A 16946-nucleotide genomic window follows, 5' to 3' on the forward strand; every position below is an offset into this window, starting at 1 on the left:
GATCAGATATTTGTCACTTGGAGGTTCTGAAGTCAGCAACTGATGTTATTGATTATGATGGGACAGAACAGGCGCAGGCAGAGCGCCCTGCGAGAAGGACTTGAAGCCCTTGAACTGCTTTTTTTTTTTCTTAAAATTTGTCACATTGTCAAACTTAATATTTTATTGGGACTTTATGTGGTAGACGTACATGAAGTAGAGAATGTTTGTGTAGTGAAAGACAAAGAAATGGCCTTTAAATTTTTTATTTTTATAATATCTTTAAAAGTAAGGCATGCTCGCCTTCTGAGCTTAGACAGACAATCATGTCTTCCCTGGTTTGCAGATGTACCAAACTCTTTCTGTTCTCAGATAATTTATCTGTGAGATACTTAAAGCACCAGATTTTATTGATGGGTATCACAGTAAAGGGAGGATGTATATAAATGGAAGCCACACTTTTCAGATTAGTTGTGAAATATTGAGAAACAAGGTATTATTTTTCTTCCACTTCTCAATTATGTGCTACTTTAAGGTCAGTGAATTAATGTGACTAAATGTGAGCAAGTTCAAGAAATACAAATACAACTGCAAGACCCGATGGTGAGATAGCTATGCTAACAGATGAGGTACCTAATAAACTTTAGTTAGTTGGTGTGCACCAATTGCCTGACCTGCAGATACCAAAGTTTTGGTCTTAAAAGTTGCTAAATATAGCGAGTCACAAAGTTGGCAAAAGTGAAGCGACTATCGATAATATCAGTCTATTAGATTGGTTTCTCATTTAAATATTGACCGATTACCAAATTTCCAAAATGAAGGGTATTGCGGCCAATGTATCTATGTACCCTTACTAACTATTATACATCACATCAGGGTTTCTGCAGATTTCACCAACTCAAATTTAAGACCTATAACGCCAAAGAAATGTACAAATGTCATCCAACCAACTGGAAAAAAATTTGCACTTACCCATGATATAGAAAGACATAAAAAAGCTAGCTAGCAAAGGTATGTTAGCATATGTTAAAGTTACAGAACACAATTAAGATGTCTGAGGGTGACCTTTAACCTTTAGCCTGGTAGCCCTGTGAGGAAAAAACAGCAGAATATTTACATAGTCCTGCCAAGACAAAGTTTAAGTCCTGTGATTACTATAGTAAAGACCAACTTACTTAAAAAAAAAGAAATTGAGACATTTTAAGACCATAACTTTTGATACATGACTTTAAAGACTTTTTAAGGATTGTGGATCAGGACTTACTGGACTTTCAGACAATCCTGAAAGTCCTGATGCTGCTCCCAAATTTAACAAGTGACATAGTCAGGATTAGCCTGAACAGCACACCATTCCCTTACATGCAGTCGCAGCCTTTAAATCCAACTATAATTAGTTGTTGCAAATTTCCAGTTGCACTTTGAGGTTAAACACTGTTTGTACTCTTTATACCCAGCTACTGCTACATTTCCTCTGCTCCATGACTTTAATTAGAGTTTTCCACAAGCTACCACTTGTACGGACATGCATCCTACTGCACAACATGCCAATCTGGTTATCTCATGTCAAAGTGATTTTATTTAATTTTATAGTGTGCTAACAAGACAGAAGTCACATCAATCATATACCAAAATCCTGGGGGTATGTTAGTGTAACTATGACAACCCAAGGGCCTTTCTTTGAATTAGTACCAAACAAAACGTCAGGATAAAACACAAGAAAAAGACTTCAAAGTCTTACAATTGGATCCATTCCAAACAGTAAGCAATTATTTTTTCTTTGCTTGAATCTCTGGCCCTGTCAAATTATCCACTTGCTGATGGGGAGCTCTGTTTTGGCCAGAGATAACAATAACAGCTGTTCATGACTAAAACCAACTAAGACACGGCAGACATAACTGAGAGCCACACTAAGCCACGGAAACACCACTTATCTTTAGGAACTGTGAGTCATACTGGGTTGTGCACCAGTTGAACAAATACAGTAGGTGCCAGCTTATACAGAGCAGTAGTTTCACTTAAATATACCACCGAATAGACCAGTCAAAGGAAATAGTTGAAATTAAACATTCTATGTTTCTGGGAACTTTAAGTAGACGCACCTGGAAATAGTCTGGTGAACAAAATTGGATGATATTTTAGCTTGACCAGCTCTAACAGGTGACCATTTGGTTATAAACTAAAAAAATAAAAATAAAAAAAATAAATCAAACATCCCATATATTAACACTACCACTGTTCTGTGAGGAAATTGTTACTAAGGAAGGAGGACTCGATGTAATGTATCAGCAAAATATTTAAAAATGAAGTCTAAAGACACGGAAGCTGTAAAAGACAATTTAAAATGAGAGAGCTGGACTTATTGTCCATTTCTTGTTATGGAACCAGCTTGTTTGTTATAAAAAGCGGTTTCCTGCCATTGGACGTCAATTTGTGGCTGCTATTGGGACGTTTCAGTGGCGAAGGAGCAAACTAACTTGACGCTTACGTAAATAACAGGAAGGTGTAAATATCATCAAAATTGCTTTCAATCTGGCAAAAGCATTCTTTTAGAAATCTTAGCTTAATTATGCTAAAAGCTTACATAAGACGCTAAAAGATGGTGTTAAAACCTTTAACTCCTGCGGGCAGAATGACTACAGTTCCTATTTTAAACAAAAACCACCACTGACTACATTTGGTATCGGCAGTTCAAAGCCTTACAAAAATCAGAGATCCGAAATCTGATTTCCTTAATTTTGAGAGATCGGTGATCGGCTGAGAGGCTTGATTGATAGACCAGCCCACTGGGTCATGTCTGCACATTCGCAGTTAAAAACAGTCACACCACTTAGTGACATTCTTGCTATATTTAGCAACATTTAGGACAAAAACATTGGTATTGGCCAAAATCGGAATCGGCAGATTGTTTTTTAAAAAAATCAATGATGGGTAAGTGACATGAAACCTGCACTCGGTGCATCCTTGTCTGTAAGTATGACAACAATCCAAGTAGTAAAAAAGAGATGAAGAGATGAAGGCAGTGAAAGCAGCAGATGCGAAGAAAATATGTGATGACAAGCAGACGGGTGGAGCAGATCACAGCAGATGTAAAAGTTCTTGGCATGCTCAGTGAAAGATCAAGAAGCCTGGGAAGGTGCAACTGCTGTCACATTGACAAAATGTCATTAATTTAAATAGCTGTGAGCCACATTGACGCATTCCATAGCATTTACTGTAAACAGGAATCAAAAGTTAACTTCTCTGTGTTTTAGCTGAGTGTGTGTGTGCGCGTGGGGTCTTACGGCGATTGGGGTGTTGGGCGCTGTGCGTCTGCGCAGGGACAGACGCTGCTGGCTGCGCAGCGAGAACCTGCGGATGGACTCCCTGCTACGCGAGGCCAGGGAGCGCAGGGAGTTGGTCCTCTTGAACCCCCCAGCTAAGTCCTCCCCTCTGCCTTCCCTCTCCGCTGAGCCGGAGAGGAAGCTGAGAGCTCCGTGAAAGGAGCGCCGCACGTTCCCCATCCATCCCGACACCTGAGAGTGAGCCACCGACAGCTTGTCCCCGAGATACTCCATCACGGCCCACGGTGTCCGAGCCGAACCCGTGAGCTGAACCGTACCTCTTGCTGCTGCCGCAGCAGCTGTGAGTCATCAGAGTCCGAAATGCGCTGAGGAGACGGCAGTCCGACGGTCGGTGTCCTCAGCGCTCACTGACGCATGTTGCAGGGTTGACACTGCAGCAGCGGGGAAGGTGACGGAACGACAAGAGGGCTCGTCTGGCGAGTGGGGATGCAGCGGAGATAGAGCGAGTCGGTCCGCGACCGTTGCAGGGTTGAGACACTCCCCTGTTTGACTTCTACGAGGCCTCTTCACAGTCTAGTCCCACCGGAGCCATCAGGACTCCAGTTTCAACTCATCGCTGTCCAGGCTCCAAGTCGTCTGCCCTGAGTGAATTTGCAGAGTTCTCTAACGTCTATTTCGACGCTCGGTATGATGTGATTGGCACAGCACCCAGATGAGTATTTAAAGGTTAGTCAGGGCCAGAACTTTGAAGTGGTTATGAAGGGCACCGCTCCGTGGGATCGCCCTGGAACAACTGCTTCAATGTCCTCCAACAGGTTTCTAAGACACGGCTTCAACGCGCAAAGTAAACTACCGAGGCATTGTCAGATAGATTCCTTTTCTTTGACTGAACTCTCTGTAACAACCGCGATGATCCTGCAGCTGCGACTGCTCTTAATTTTAACTGACCAAATGATTACCCAGAGGTGATACTGATCTATTTATCCTCCCCAAAAAGTCAAAGTTGAAAAATCTGTCCAATTGGCAAGGCTACATCCTCAAAGTGCTAATGTAAGCTGCGTAGAGAAACTGAGCAAGACAGCTGGTGGCGAAGGGAAAAGCTGCTGTAGTCATTCGTATTCCACAGGGGGAAAACCAGAGGGCATCCACTGCGGGTAAAGAACGAAAGAGTGCAAATGGAGTTGAAGTCCGATCGAAAAAAAAAAAAAGAACGGTTTCTTCTTTTAGCTCTCCTCTTGACTTACTCTGCAGGCAGGTACAGGCAGGTGAGAGGAAAAACGCATCAATGTTTCCTGCTCACTGTGCCGATTGTTGCAGGACTCACCGTCAAGGAGAAACTGGGTGGAGAGAGGGAGTGTGGATCGGATTCAGAGAGAGTGAGAGAGGGAGAGAATGGGAGGTCCTTGATTCAGAGCAGGAGGGGGAGGAGGAGGTGATATATGTTCTGCGGTGCTCAGCCACTCCACTTGGGTTCAGCAGCAGTCAAATGAAGGGAAACAGCCAGACATAGGACGAAACAGAGACAACGATCTACATGTGTCTTCATTATGGCAACGTTAGAAAGCAGAGGAAAAAGTAGATTAATAAAAAGAAAAAAAGAATGGTGGTAAAACCTGAATACTAAAAGAAAATATGAAGATTTACACAAATGAAGACAAGAGATTGAAAAGTGAAGAATGAAAAGGAGATTAGATTTTTTTTCTTTGTCTTTTTGCTCAACCAGTTCGACAGCACAACACAGACAAAAGGCAAGATCGCCAAGGGCAAGTAATGTTTGTTTAACTCGCAAGTCGGAGTCAAAACTCATGCAAACATTCGAACAAACCCTCCTGACAAGGAACATCTGCCAATGAGCAGCTGGCTTCTGCTGCTGCGGTGCATAAACCCAGAGAGGGCGAGTCCACCTAACAGAGTTAACCTCTGAACAAACGGGAGCAGCAGGGCTTCTAAAAGCTCAACATATGCCCTCTGCAGGAAATCGGATTTCTCTGAAGTGCTTTCCTTCAAGAAAGTGACCTGTAATGGTTCTCAGTTTACAAAAACATAAACTAACAGCTCTAAAAGCTGTATAGATGCTTTTATAACCAGAAATTTTTTATTGTCACAACTGTGAAGCAAAACACTACCAATAAATATAAAGATAATAAAATAATAATAATAATACAAATATTTGAAAATGGAAAAAAGGAAAAGGAAATACTATCTTATAACATGTTTGCGGTTTCTTTGGGGTGAGAGAAATCAAGACAAATCAGGTAACAGGAAGGCTGAATGCATAGCAGCAAAACTCTTCTGCTACGTCCTTTTGAACTTGAAAATCAGATATTCTCTAGGAGATATACACACAAAGACTGCATCCTCTAGTTAGCACTGCTATCTGTGCTAACCATCGTTAACATGGCAATTTAAAATGTCAACTCTAACTATTTTTGCAAAGCCCAAAAAAGTAGTAAAATAATGTTCATTGCCAAATGAGTGTGCATTTATTTCTGATTAACATGTTGGACAAAAAAGTTTCAATATCTAAATATAACTCTTTTTTTTAGGCCATACTTTTGGTATGTTTCTTTGAGACAATAGAAGAAGGGCAGAAGTATGGAAAATCTAATATTTTCAATTTAAACGTTCTTTTTTTTTTCACACATATCCATAGTGGAAAAAACAAAACAATACTTCTATAGCTTTCAAGACTGCATGGGAATCAAGCAATTATAAGCAGCATAAAACTTTACAGAATAAAAACAACAAAAAAACCATTGTGATCACTGCATCTCTGATCCATGTGTTAGAATTAAATGACATAAGAGCAAAGATTTCTAGCTTAAATATTAAACTTCTTTGGGTGTAACATCCCCACAGCAAACTTTGAATTTCAGTTTTTCTCGTCCTCCTGATGACATCATCCTCTTGGCGGTGACTCACAGCTGCTCTCACTGCTTTCAGTCTCCTGACCTCAACACTCAGCACAATCTCAGCCACAAACTCAAGCCAACAACGGCACCAGCAATGTGATGCGGCCGACGCACATTTAGGGTAGTTTCCAGTGTGTAGATGTGTTCAGTGAAGCCCCTTAGAGAAGAGAAAGCGATCAGCGACTTACCCAGAGGGAGCCCGGACTCAGACAGCAAGACCACACGTACAGGAGGACTCTCAGCACGGAGTCCATCTCTGCTCTGCCGCACTCCCAGCTTACACTTAAAGAGCTGATGTCACCGTACAACCCATCAACCCATCTGACTACATTATTTAAAAAAAAAAAATCATCTGACCTCATGGGTGATAATATTACTGGTACTGATAGTAAAAATAAGATTAATAAGAAATAGCAGGAGCTAATAAATATGCTAAATGTGGGGTTTGGAAAAAGTCAATAAGAGCTCGTCTTAAAAAAAGGAAAAAAAAAAAAAGAAAAAAGGAACTGTTCAGTCTTTCCTGGATGATACTTACGATGGAGGATTAAGGCCAGATTTTTTTTCTTTGTTTTATTGAAACTACGAGAATAAAGTCATAACATGACAATCAAGGTATAATATTTTCGGAATAAAGGCGGAAAAAAGTTGTAAAATGACTAGAAAACCAGTTGTGTTTTAGTAAGAGCAAAGCTTGGATATTGTTATCAAGTTCTGATGTACCAGTTTGTTTAGTTTTCTTCAAAATAAACTCCGTAGTTTGCGCAACCATTTCAAAGTCCTGATAATAATTTGATGCTGATGTGTTAACAGATTAAATATGTCCCGTTTGTAAAACCAATACTTAGGTATAACTTCACAAGACGATCAACATTCATTCATTTATTGTTTTTTGTGAAGGCGTTTTTAAAAAAATACGACTTCATTCTACTAATATATTACGACTTACCTGAATAATATCACTCAGGTAATATTATGAGTTTATTCTTGTATCATTACTACTTATAGTATTATGACTTTTTGCCGTATTATTGCAACTTTTACTCGTATTATGACATTTTTCTTGTATTGTAAAGACTTTTTTCTCAATATTATGTCTCTTTGTTGTAGTTCTATAGTCTTGGATTATTACAACTTTATTCTTGTATTACTATAACCTTTTTTCCTCATATTACTTAATGCAAGTTTATTCTCATGTTATTTCCAATCTTACAACTTTATTCTCGTAGTATTAAGACTTTATTCTTGTAATTAAATTTTTTTTGTAGTACTCTGATACATACTGACGTCGGGTATTGATTTAAAAAAAGAAAGAAAACAAAAGAGTAAAATTGCAGGTTCTTCAGTAGAGACGTTAGTGTTAAAACCAGCAAAACACAAAGGAAATACAGTTATTAAACACATCAAAGCATTTGTCCTTTGCCTTTATCTGCATTTTAATCTGATCTCATTCTTTAGTTTTTAAAAATCATATCTGATCATATCTATTTTCAGTATTTAACCTGCCAAACACCAACTGCAGCAGTTCAAGAGAAAATTTTGATTTTGGTCTGACTGACAAGAGCATCTCCAGAAATCCCTTTAACGCAGCTAAAATACACCAGATAAAAACAAATACTTTTTTTTTGTTTAACAATTACCAATATCCAAGCAACACACTTTGTCTAACTAAATTCCAGCATCTAACACTATTACAATAAACTTTTAATCCCATTCTTCAGCAGTCAGCTGCTAATCTCACCCACAACCACTAGATGGTGCTGTTGACTTGACCAGAGGTCTGGATCGCAGCTGTGTGTCATTGTGCAACTCAGTACATTAGAGGCCTTCATATTGGGCCTACAATTACAGTGTCGATATCAAAGAGCAAAACTTAACCCACCTATCTACAGCCAGTTACCACTTCAATCAACTGATACGTGTGCGGAGGTAATGAGAACAGCTCCAACTGAGCAGCTATTGTTTACTCATCCGAGACCTAAATGAGGAAAAAAGAAAAAGCAGCAGCTACAGGGTTTGATGTCAAACAGGTGGAACCAGAAGAGGAACACACTCACACCAAAGTGTTTAGGACACATGATCGTGACTGGCCGTTTCTCTTCAAAGGTTTGCAGGCAGCTTCCTGTTAAATTAGCGCTGATAAAATACGGCTAATAATCATTTGTCTGTTTCAGTCTGTAGGAACAGGCGGCTATGTGCGCCTGACCCGCTTTTGCCAAGAGCATAATGGCTCACAGGCGCGGCGATGCCTGCGACGTTAGTCATCGGTTCGGCAAATTTTAGCAGCAATTATCCTGCGTTGACTATTGTCTTTAGTGTTCAGACAACACAAAGGTACACTGTACTAAACCATCAAAAAAAGCATTGCTCACATCTGGCGAGCTAAAAATAGTGATCTTCGAGACGGTGCTAACATTCAAATACGTCCGTTTTTATATTCAGGCGTAACTCACCGAACCGTGATGGTCCAGCTCTCGGTGGGCGCTGCGACTCCTCATCCTGAGGAGACCTCCCTCTGCGGCGCTGCTGGAAGGAGCCGATCTCCTCGACATGCTCCGAGAGCGCATCCGACTCAGCTCCTGATGGCCAAACAAGGACTGCAGTTAAGGCCTGAAATCATCTTTGATGCTCGAAAGTTATGAACTATAAAGATAAATCAGCTTCTCAATTAGTTAAAATGAACATGTGGTCATATTTTCTATATCAAATGATAGTTTTATTAAAAAGCTGGTTTATTGGAGTAATTCAAAGTGTTTTAATTTAATAAATCTGAATCATTACACACACAAAGTGACATATTTCAAGTATTTATTCCTGTTAATATTGAAGATCATAGCTTACAGCTAATGAAAACCCAAATTTAAGAGTCTTGGGAAATAACATAAGAACAGGGATGTTACGTTATGATCTATTGGGTTGCAACAACAATTATTTTAGCAATTGTTTCATCAGTTATTCTGACGAGTAATTGAAAAATTAATAAATTAGCACATTTTGCAGATTTTTCACTTATGCACTTAAATGACACTACACTATTAGAAATACATTGAAATGTGGAAATAACAAATTTAATTCCTTTTTTAAGAAAACAAACATTTTATTGTCTAAAATGCAACAACAAAGCATTCCTTTAGTGAACACTTGATCATTAGTAGCAAAGGTCGCATATGCATTTGCAAAGCTCATCCCTTTCTGCTCGACTTAACACCAATTTGGCAGTAGGGGCTAATCTGGTGATTATTGATTTTTTTATATCTTAAATAAAAAATATACATTTGTTTTGTACAGTTTTGGCTTGATTGCTGCTGTAAATATGTTGTTCTTTCAGCAAATGGCCTTTTTTTAGGGTCTGTATATGGCAGTTAATTATTTTATTACTGAATTTGTTGCAGACTATTTCATTAATTGATTCATCATAATTAATCATTTCAGCTCCAACGGCCTACAGGACTGCTGACGTTGTCAAGCCAACGGTAACTAGTCCTTTCCACCAGGAGCTTCAGCTACAAAGGGGCATTGCCAAAAAAGTTGACCGCTCACCGAGTATAAATTAATGGAAAGTTGAGTGGAAGGAAAAAGTGCTAGAGAAAGGTCCAGTAGCAACAGAGTTAAACGTTTCCAATCAAAACCCGCTTTTTTGCTGCTATATTATTGAACAAATAGACATACGAGCTCAACAACAAATATCTTTATTGTTTTTAATCTTTTATTCAACCATCAGATTGGTGCAAAGTGCTGTTATACCTATTCAGCTTTCAAGTGCTTCAGAAACCCCTAATCATTCACGCAACTTCTTTAGAAATGTGGACTATACAGGCTGATTCTAGCATTGAGGACGTCTGTGCTGCTGCAGAACGTTTTGCATTGAAAAGCTATTTTAGGCTTGAATAGTTTCAGTGATAGCCTAAATAGTTTCAGACTATCACTGAATAGTGATAACAAGGTATACAACTTGTTATGTTCAAGTTGTGAAACTATTCAGACTATCACTGAAGAGTTATAGTCTGAGTAGTTTCACAACTTATGTTCAAGATGTGTGCACAACTTGAACACAACAATAATCTTTTCCAGAATCGCATCAGATAGTTTTTTTCCAAGCAAAAATGAACCCAAAGTGGGACAAGAGAGGCAGCTTCATGATCACTTGTGTGTCTGATTTACGGGTTTACCAGAAACGCACAAACGTTCCTTTGTACCTTTGTATGTAAATAAATGTGATTAATTCCGTTCAAATTTTTTGAAACATTAAAACCTATGTAATTAATTAATCAAAATTAATGTGATAAAGTTCTGGCCCTATTTTTTTTTTTTACCTGTTCAACAATAAACCAAATATGTAAAACTTTAAGGAAATGAATAGTCGTCTGCTTTTTGTAGAAAAAGGGATTTGTAAAGACGGGAAGATGCAAAAGATAAAACGCTTCAACCTGTCTTACCTTGTTGAAAGAAAGGTATACAACTCCCTAAATCTTTTGTTTTGGTAGATTGTTATGGTATAATTTTTTTTTAGTTTTCTCTCAGTAACAAGACAGATCACTCTTTAGTCTTCCTGTGTTTTATCAAGTTTAACAATCAGGTGCACCTAAATCTACTTTTAAAGAAAATGGAAATTGTTGTCCGATTTCTACACAGTAAAGAGGAAAGAAAAAAAAGAGGCAGATGACGATGAATGTGTTCCAGTTAATCTTCTTTTAAAGACGTTTCCAAATTGTCGGTGAATGATGATGGCATTTGACAAAATATTGCCTGTTTCACATTTGGTTACTGTACTATGTCTTTAGAGCATAAAACACTTTGAACTACCTTGGTGATCAATCAAATGTACGATACAGATCAACTAAGACATTGACTTAAATTTGAGTGAATTTCACCCCAAAAATTAGTCACAAAGTGTCCGTTTCAGGGTATTATAAGCCTGGCGGGCCACCAGGCTTTACTTGTGCCCCCCACAAGGCCATTCATTGCTTATTTAAGTCTTTTTAAAATGTTTGCATTTTTTAGGACTTTATAGTTGGTGTCCAGGTGTTAATCTTCCAATCTTTCAACAACATATGGATATCAAGTGATATTTTCAAATTTCCTGTCAACTTTAAACAATTTTAACTCAAAAACACGACGGGTCGCTGATTGAATGACTGCCCTAGCACCCAACCACCGGGTTTAGCGAGTTTTCTGGGGGAAACCTTGCATCTGCAGCCACTGAGTGATCAGATTAATCTCTCTCACCTGGGATCCCTGGGATCTCCTGTGGCCGTGGGCATCTCTCCTTTCTTTTGGAGGCTGGGGCACTCTTGGGATCCAGATCTGCTCTCCGAGGCTACTGTTGGAAAGTTCATGAAGAGAGTTCCTCGTTTGTGGCTCTTTCCCTGAAAGAGGAGACAAGAAGAGGGGTTCATCCAGGAAAGCAGGCCTGTGCCGTTGTGGGCTGGGATGCCTCTCCTCTTGTTTGAGGAGAAATTGTTCTGGGCTGAGCTTGTTGGACGCTCTCTTGGGTTCCATCACTGGTTTGTCCACCGACATCTCAACGGGCCGCAGCTCCCATGGATCCTGAGGGGACATTGTCCACACTGGACTCGAGAAACCTGCTGAAGTCTGTGACGGAGCTTTCCAGCTGACGTCTCTTTCGGGCGGGGACTGCAACCAAACCCCGAAATCAGCATCTAGTCCCAGAATACCAGAAGCAGGAAGCGAGTCTTTGCTTGGTGAGCCTTGAGCGTGAGACGTAAAGGAGTCGATGTCAAGAATCACAGGTTTATATGGCTCCCTCCATCGTGGTGAGACGTCACCGTGCTGGGGAGGCGCCAGAGACAGCGGCTCACTTCTGAGGACAGAGTCCAGGTCCAGAACTTTGGGTCTCAGAGCGGATGACTCCAACCATAGCCTCTCCTGCTCCTCCTTCTTCTGCTGCTGCTGCTTCTCCTTCAGTCGCTGCCTCTCAGACTCTTGTTGCTTGGCTATATGCCTCATTTTCTCCGCCTCCGCCTTTTCCAGCTTCTCCATCTCCAGCTCCTTCCTCTGCCGGTCCTTCTCCTGTTCTCGTCTCAGCCGCTCATTCTCAAACTGCTGTCTCTCGAAGTCCAGCTGCCTCTGCTTCTCCTTTTCCACCTCTCTCTGCCTCCGTTTCTCCCTCTCTCTCGTCTCAATCTCCAGCTGACGCTCGATCTCCAACTCCCTCTGTTTCGCTTTCTCTTTCTCCTCCTGCTCCAAAGCCATCTGTTTTAATTTTTCGGCCTCTTTCTCTTTCTCTTCCTTTTCTCTCAGTCTCTGCTTCTCTAGCTCAACTAGCTGCTGCTTCTCCATCTCTTTGAGCTTTTCCAACTGCTCCTTCCTCTTCCTTTCCTGCTCTCGTCTCAGCCTCTCATTCTCCAACTGCTCTCTCTCCATGTCCAGCTGTTTTTGCCTCTGTTTCTCCAGCTCCATCTCCTTTTCCATCTTAATCTCCAACTCACGCTGTCTTTCTTTCTCTTTTTTGAGCTCCCTTATTCTCAGACTTTCCTGCTCCACAGCCATCTGCCTTAATCTCTCTGCCTCTTTCTCTGCCTTCTCTCTTGATCTCTGCTTCTCTAGCTCAACTAGCTGCTGTCTCTCCATCTCTTTCAGTTTTTCTAACTCCTCTTTCCTCTTCCTTTCATTCTCCCGTTCTTTTCTAAGTCTCTCTTTCTCCCACTGCTGTCTCTCCAAGTCTTGCTGTCTCTTCTCCTTTTCCATCTCCCTTTGTCTCTCTTTTTCCAGCTCTCTCTTCCTTTCCATCTCTGTCTCCCTCTCCTTTTGTTTAGCTATTTTCTCAAGCTCTTTTATCTTCAGCATTTCCTGCTCTAATGCCATCTGTCTCAATTTTTCGGCCTCCTTCTCAGCCTTTTCTCTAAGACTCTGCCTCTCTAACTCAATGAGCTGTTGCATCTCCATTTCTTTCTGCCTCTCTTGTTCTTGTTTTTCTTTCTGGAGTTGCCGCTGTCGCTCCCTCTCCAGTTCTTGCCGTTTCTGTTTTTCCATCTCGAGTTTTTGTCTTTGCTGCTGCTCCTCAAGTTCTCTCTTCTCCTTTTCAAATGCTTTTTGCCTTTGTCGTTCAAACTCTCGTTGCTTCTCCAACTCCTTCATTCTTTCAAAGTCTACATGTATTTGCTTCTCGTGCTCATTCATCTTAGCCAGGTGTCTTTCTCTCTCCTGTTGCTCTTTTGTCTTTTTTAATTCCATTACATCCTCTTTGGTTTGTTCCTCCATCTGGGAGCTGACCTCCATGGACGGGACGGTGTTCCTCTGCATTAGTTCGTCAAACTTCTCTAAAGTGGGGGAGATTTGCCCTAATGCTTCTTCTAGAGAAGGGTTCCTCCTGGCTGAATAGATTTGTCCCTGTGAGCCCCCCAAAGCTGACCTCACAGATAGATCATTGAAGTGCAGATTGGCACCAGTGAGGCTTGATCCCACCCCTCCAGGAGATGCTGTATCTTGCATCTGTCCAGTCAAAGCGAAGTAGGTGGCCTTGGGTTTCTGCGGCTCTTCTCCCTGCAGCATTTTTAAACGTTTAGGGGCGGCTACATCCTGGTCTTTCTCCGAACCCGCTCGCCCCTTGCTTTCCGATTCCTGCGGGATCCCTTTATGCGAACCTTCCCCCTGATCGAAACTGGTGGTGGTCCACTTGTGCAAAGCCCCCACTCTGAGGTACCTCGGCGGTGGGTCGGCCACCTGTGCGGCAGGCCTGGCTCGTTCCGAGCGCCTGGTGCGGAGTGTCATGGCTTTGTCTTCCCACTGGGCTGCCGGGATGCTCTCGCTCACTGCTCGGTTCTCTTCAGCCGCCTGGACCGTGTCGAAGGCATGTGAGACCCGGAACGGATCCGATGGGGATGCGGGTTCCCTGTAGGTGGCTGTGACGAGGGATCCATCATCCTCCTCCTCCTCTTCCTCTTCTCTCGTGAAGAACACACCATCATCCTTGGGTGATTCGTCCTGCTCCATCATGAACACACTCTGCCTCTCCACAATGTTGTCAAACAAGGAAGCTCGCACTGTGTGCAACTCGCCACCAGAACCGCTTTCCTTGGGATGAGCCCACGGCAGTCCTGCTTCCGACCCTTCAGGCGTGAGGCCCTTTCTGGACTCTGATGGGGAATCCTTGAAATCCAGGAACGTCTTGTGGTCATTGGGAGTGGGTGTTGATTCCTCGGCCTGGAGATGAGGGAATATCCACACAAGTTAGATTATCCGTATTGCAAAAGACTTTAGAAAGGAAGAAGAGACCGTTTAAACACAACTCTGCACTAGAGCTTTAACAACCATTAAACCAGGAAATGAACACGACAAACAGAACAAGATGCAACATAGGAGGTCAAGTGTTTAACCCACTTTTATGTATGCAAACTTATGAACAGTGGATGAGTCACTGAAACTGCAACCAAGCCTTATTAAAATGAGCTTCCACCACTAACGTTTAAAGGGAAAATTTTAATTTAAATGACTAAGGTTTCACTTTTTTCCATCCATTTGTGACCTACATTTTCTGTCACAATGCTTGTTATCAGATATGAACATTGTTACTAGTATAAAAGTTATGGGGAATCTGTTGAACACATGAAGGAAAAAATGCACATAGAAAGTTAAGTTAATCTGTCAGATCTTAGAAGTCATTCCTGATCCTATGTGGAAATCAATATCAGCTGTAGGGTTTATTCAGACCTCAAAGGAGTTCCTTGGGCTTTCCAATTGTTCTGAATATGGGCTAATGCAATGGGTGTGGTCATGAGAACCTACAATAAATTCAAACTTGTGCAGCACATATTGTATGATTATTTACCCTGGGGTAAAGAGCAATCAAAATATTATGGCATTTGTGTCATTGCGAGTGCATATAAGCTCCTGACCTCAACTGCATGTCCAGATTTCAAATGGTAAACCCTTTATCCTGCCATTTCCTCCTTTTCTTTACATTCATCACACAATAGGCTCTAAAAGCGTTTCCTAAAACTAAGCTGTAAAAACACCTCTCACTGCTGTTGTCATTTGTCTGCTAAAAATACATCGAACCAAACAAGAACCCCGATACGGCAAAGCTTGACCCCTCTCTTACCCCTCTCTGAGACTCTTTGCTGACATCATGTCGATCCGCTGCCTCAAGGTCTGGTGAGCGCTCAGATGAAAACCTGATGAACATACATCATACGAGACAAAAGCATGCATGACAATGGAACTCATGCACACAAAAAAAAAAAAAAAAAAAAAAAAACACTGAACAGAAACAAACAGATGAAAGAGAATAAGCGGAGCTCTTACTTTTTGGTGAGGTCCAGAGGCAACGGGCGGGGCTTCAGCACCAGCTTCGCGGCGGGGATCGGACTAGGCGTGGTATCCACGGTCAGCTGCTTGATGAGCTGCTTCACGCCCATGGACGATTCCGCCTCCGGAACCGGCTGCACTGGAGAGGGCGGATCGGCCGCCGCACCCGGAGAGGACGATGCATCGAGGAGGAGACTTATCCGAGACTTGATGCTCGTCACTGGCTTAACGTCCTCACTGTCCTTCGCAGCAGCTACATCCGCTTTTTGCTTGGAGAGAGTTTGATCAGCAACGCCGTCAGGACTGTCTGGTGTTGCGCTTGGAGGTGTTTTCTCTTGTTCTTGGTCCTGATCCGGTGGAGTGTTCGCTTTGGGGCTTTTCCGGTGCAGAGACAGACCGACAGACTCAAACTTAGATGTGAGATCGGCTGAAAGGGGTCGCCTCGCTACCCAGCGAGGAGCGGGGACGGGTGTCTCAGTTTTAGCCGGTGCAGCAGGAAAAATAGCCGAAACGGGTCTGGGTCTCCTGGGCTGCGTTCGCAGTTGCACGGCTGCTTCAGGAGGAGATTTGTTTTTTGCTTCTTCATCCTGCCCTGCTGCAGCAAGAAACTCCATCGATTTGGCTCTGGTCATAGATCCTTCCTTACTCTCACCGCTCTCATTTTTGACTGAAGTGGTTCCAGACCACTCAGCTGCCGAATATGTTTTAAGACTCTTGGAATAGGCCAAGTTCGACGCAGCAGGTTTTTGCCTCCCGGTCGGGATGGGGCGGCTTGATTTACTGGGTTCCACAGGATCAAGAGGAGGGACCGGTTTAAAAGGCTGGATCACAGGCTTGGCTGTCTGGCCAGTTTTCAATGAATTCGGTGTTCTGAAGGAAGTAGCAGCAGGACGGTAGGGGTTGGTGGACACTAGCCTCGCTGTTGGTTTCGGTGTGTTTGGCAGATCTGGCTTGGACCCAGAAATGCGAGTGGGTTCCGGGCGGGGTTTGGTTTGGGGTTTGGGGGCGAGTATGGGCTTAATGGTGGGGTTTTTCTCCACAGCGAACGGCTTGGGCGTGAGCCGAGGCTTAGGGTTTGGGGCAGGTTTGTTGGATTCCGACTCGATAGACGGCATCTCCACGGCGTTCTTTTTGCTGGAGTCAGTTAGGGGACTGAGGTGGAGTCGTCCTCCTGCCCCGGGCCCCCCGACCTCACTGGTCTGGACCTCCACCTGAGCAGCCATCCTTAACAACACATACACAAAAAGAAAAGGACTTTTTGAACTTCTTAATATCTCTAAATCGCACAATAATAAATCTTCAAATGCTATTATGCTTCCTGAGAACTGCTTTCCTGATGACTTGCATCAGAGTTGCCAATAGTCTACTACCTACCAGTAAACGCTACGCTAGCTGCCAAATGATTTGGTGTTGATGTCGCTACTGACTGGAAAACAACTATTTTTAGGGTCAATAAGGAATGTAAAATTACTAAAAAGGAGTTCGATTAAAAGGTGCTCTGTTTATTCTT

General features: G+C 42.2%; 1 protein-coding gene across 1 annotated transcript in view; it reads right to left on the bottom strand.

Annotated features, from left to right (window-relative positions):
- The window catches only part of LOC103469710 (titin homolog), a 32217-nt gene that overhangs the window by 9898 nt on the left and 5373 nt on the right, over positions 1-16946 (bottom strand). The window contains exons 3-6 of the mRNA XM_008417575.2: positions 15434-16660; positions 15231-15303; positions 11396-14332; positions 8623-8748 (exon numbers count right to left, since the gene is read on the bottom strand). Of these exons, the coding sequence (XP_008415797.1) occupies positions 8623-8748; positions 11396-14332; positions 15231-15303; positions 15434-16659 (4362 nt within the window). The 5' untranslated portion in view covers position 16660. The remainder of the gene's footprint in view (positions 1-8622; positions 8749-11395; positions 14333-15230; positions 15304-15433; positions 16661-16946) is intronic.

Source organism: Poecilia reticulata, linkage group LG9 (genome assembly GCF_000633615.1).
Source record: "Poecilia reticulata strain Guanapo linkage group LG9, Guppy_female_1.0+MT, whole genome shotgun sequence".
Classification (NCBI taxonomy): domain Eukaryota; kingdom Metazoa; phylum Chordata; class Actinopteri; order Cyprinodontiformes; family Poeciliidae; genus Poecilia; species Poecilia reticulata.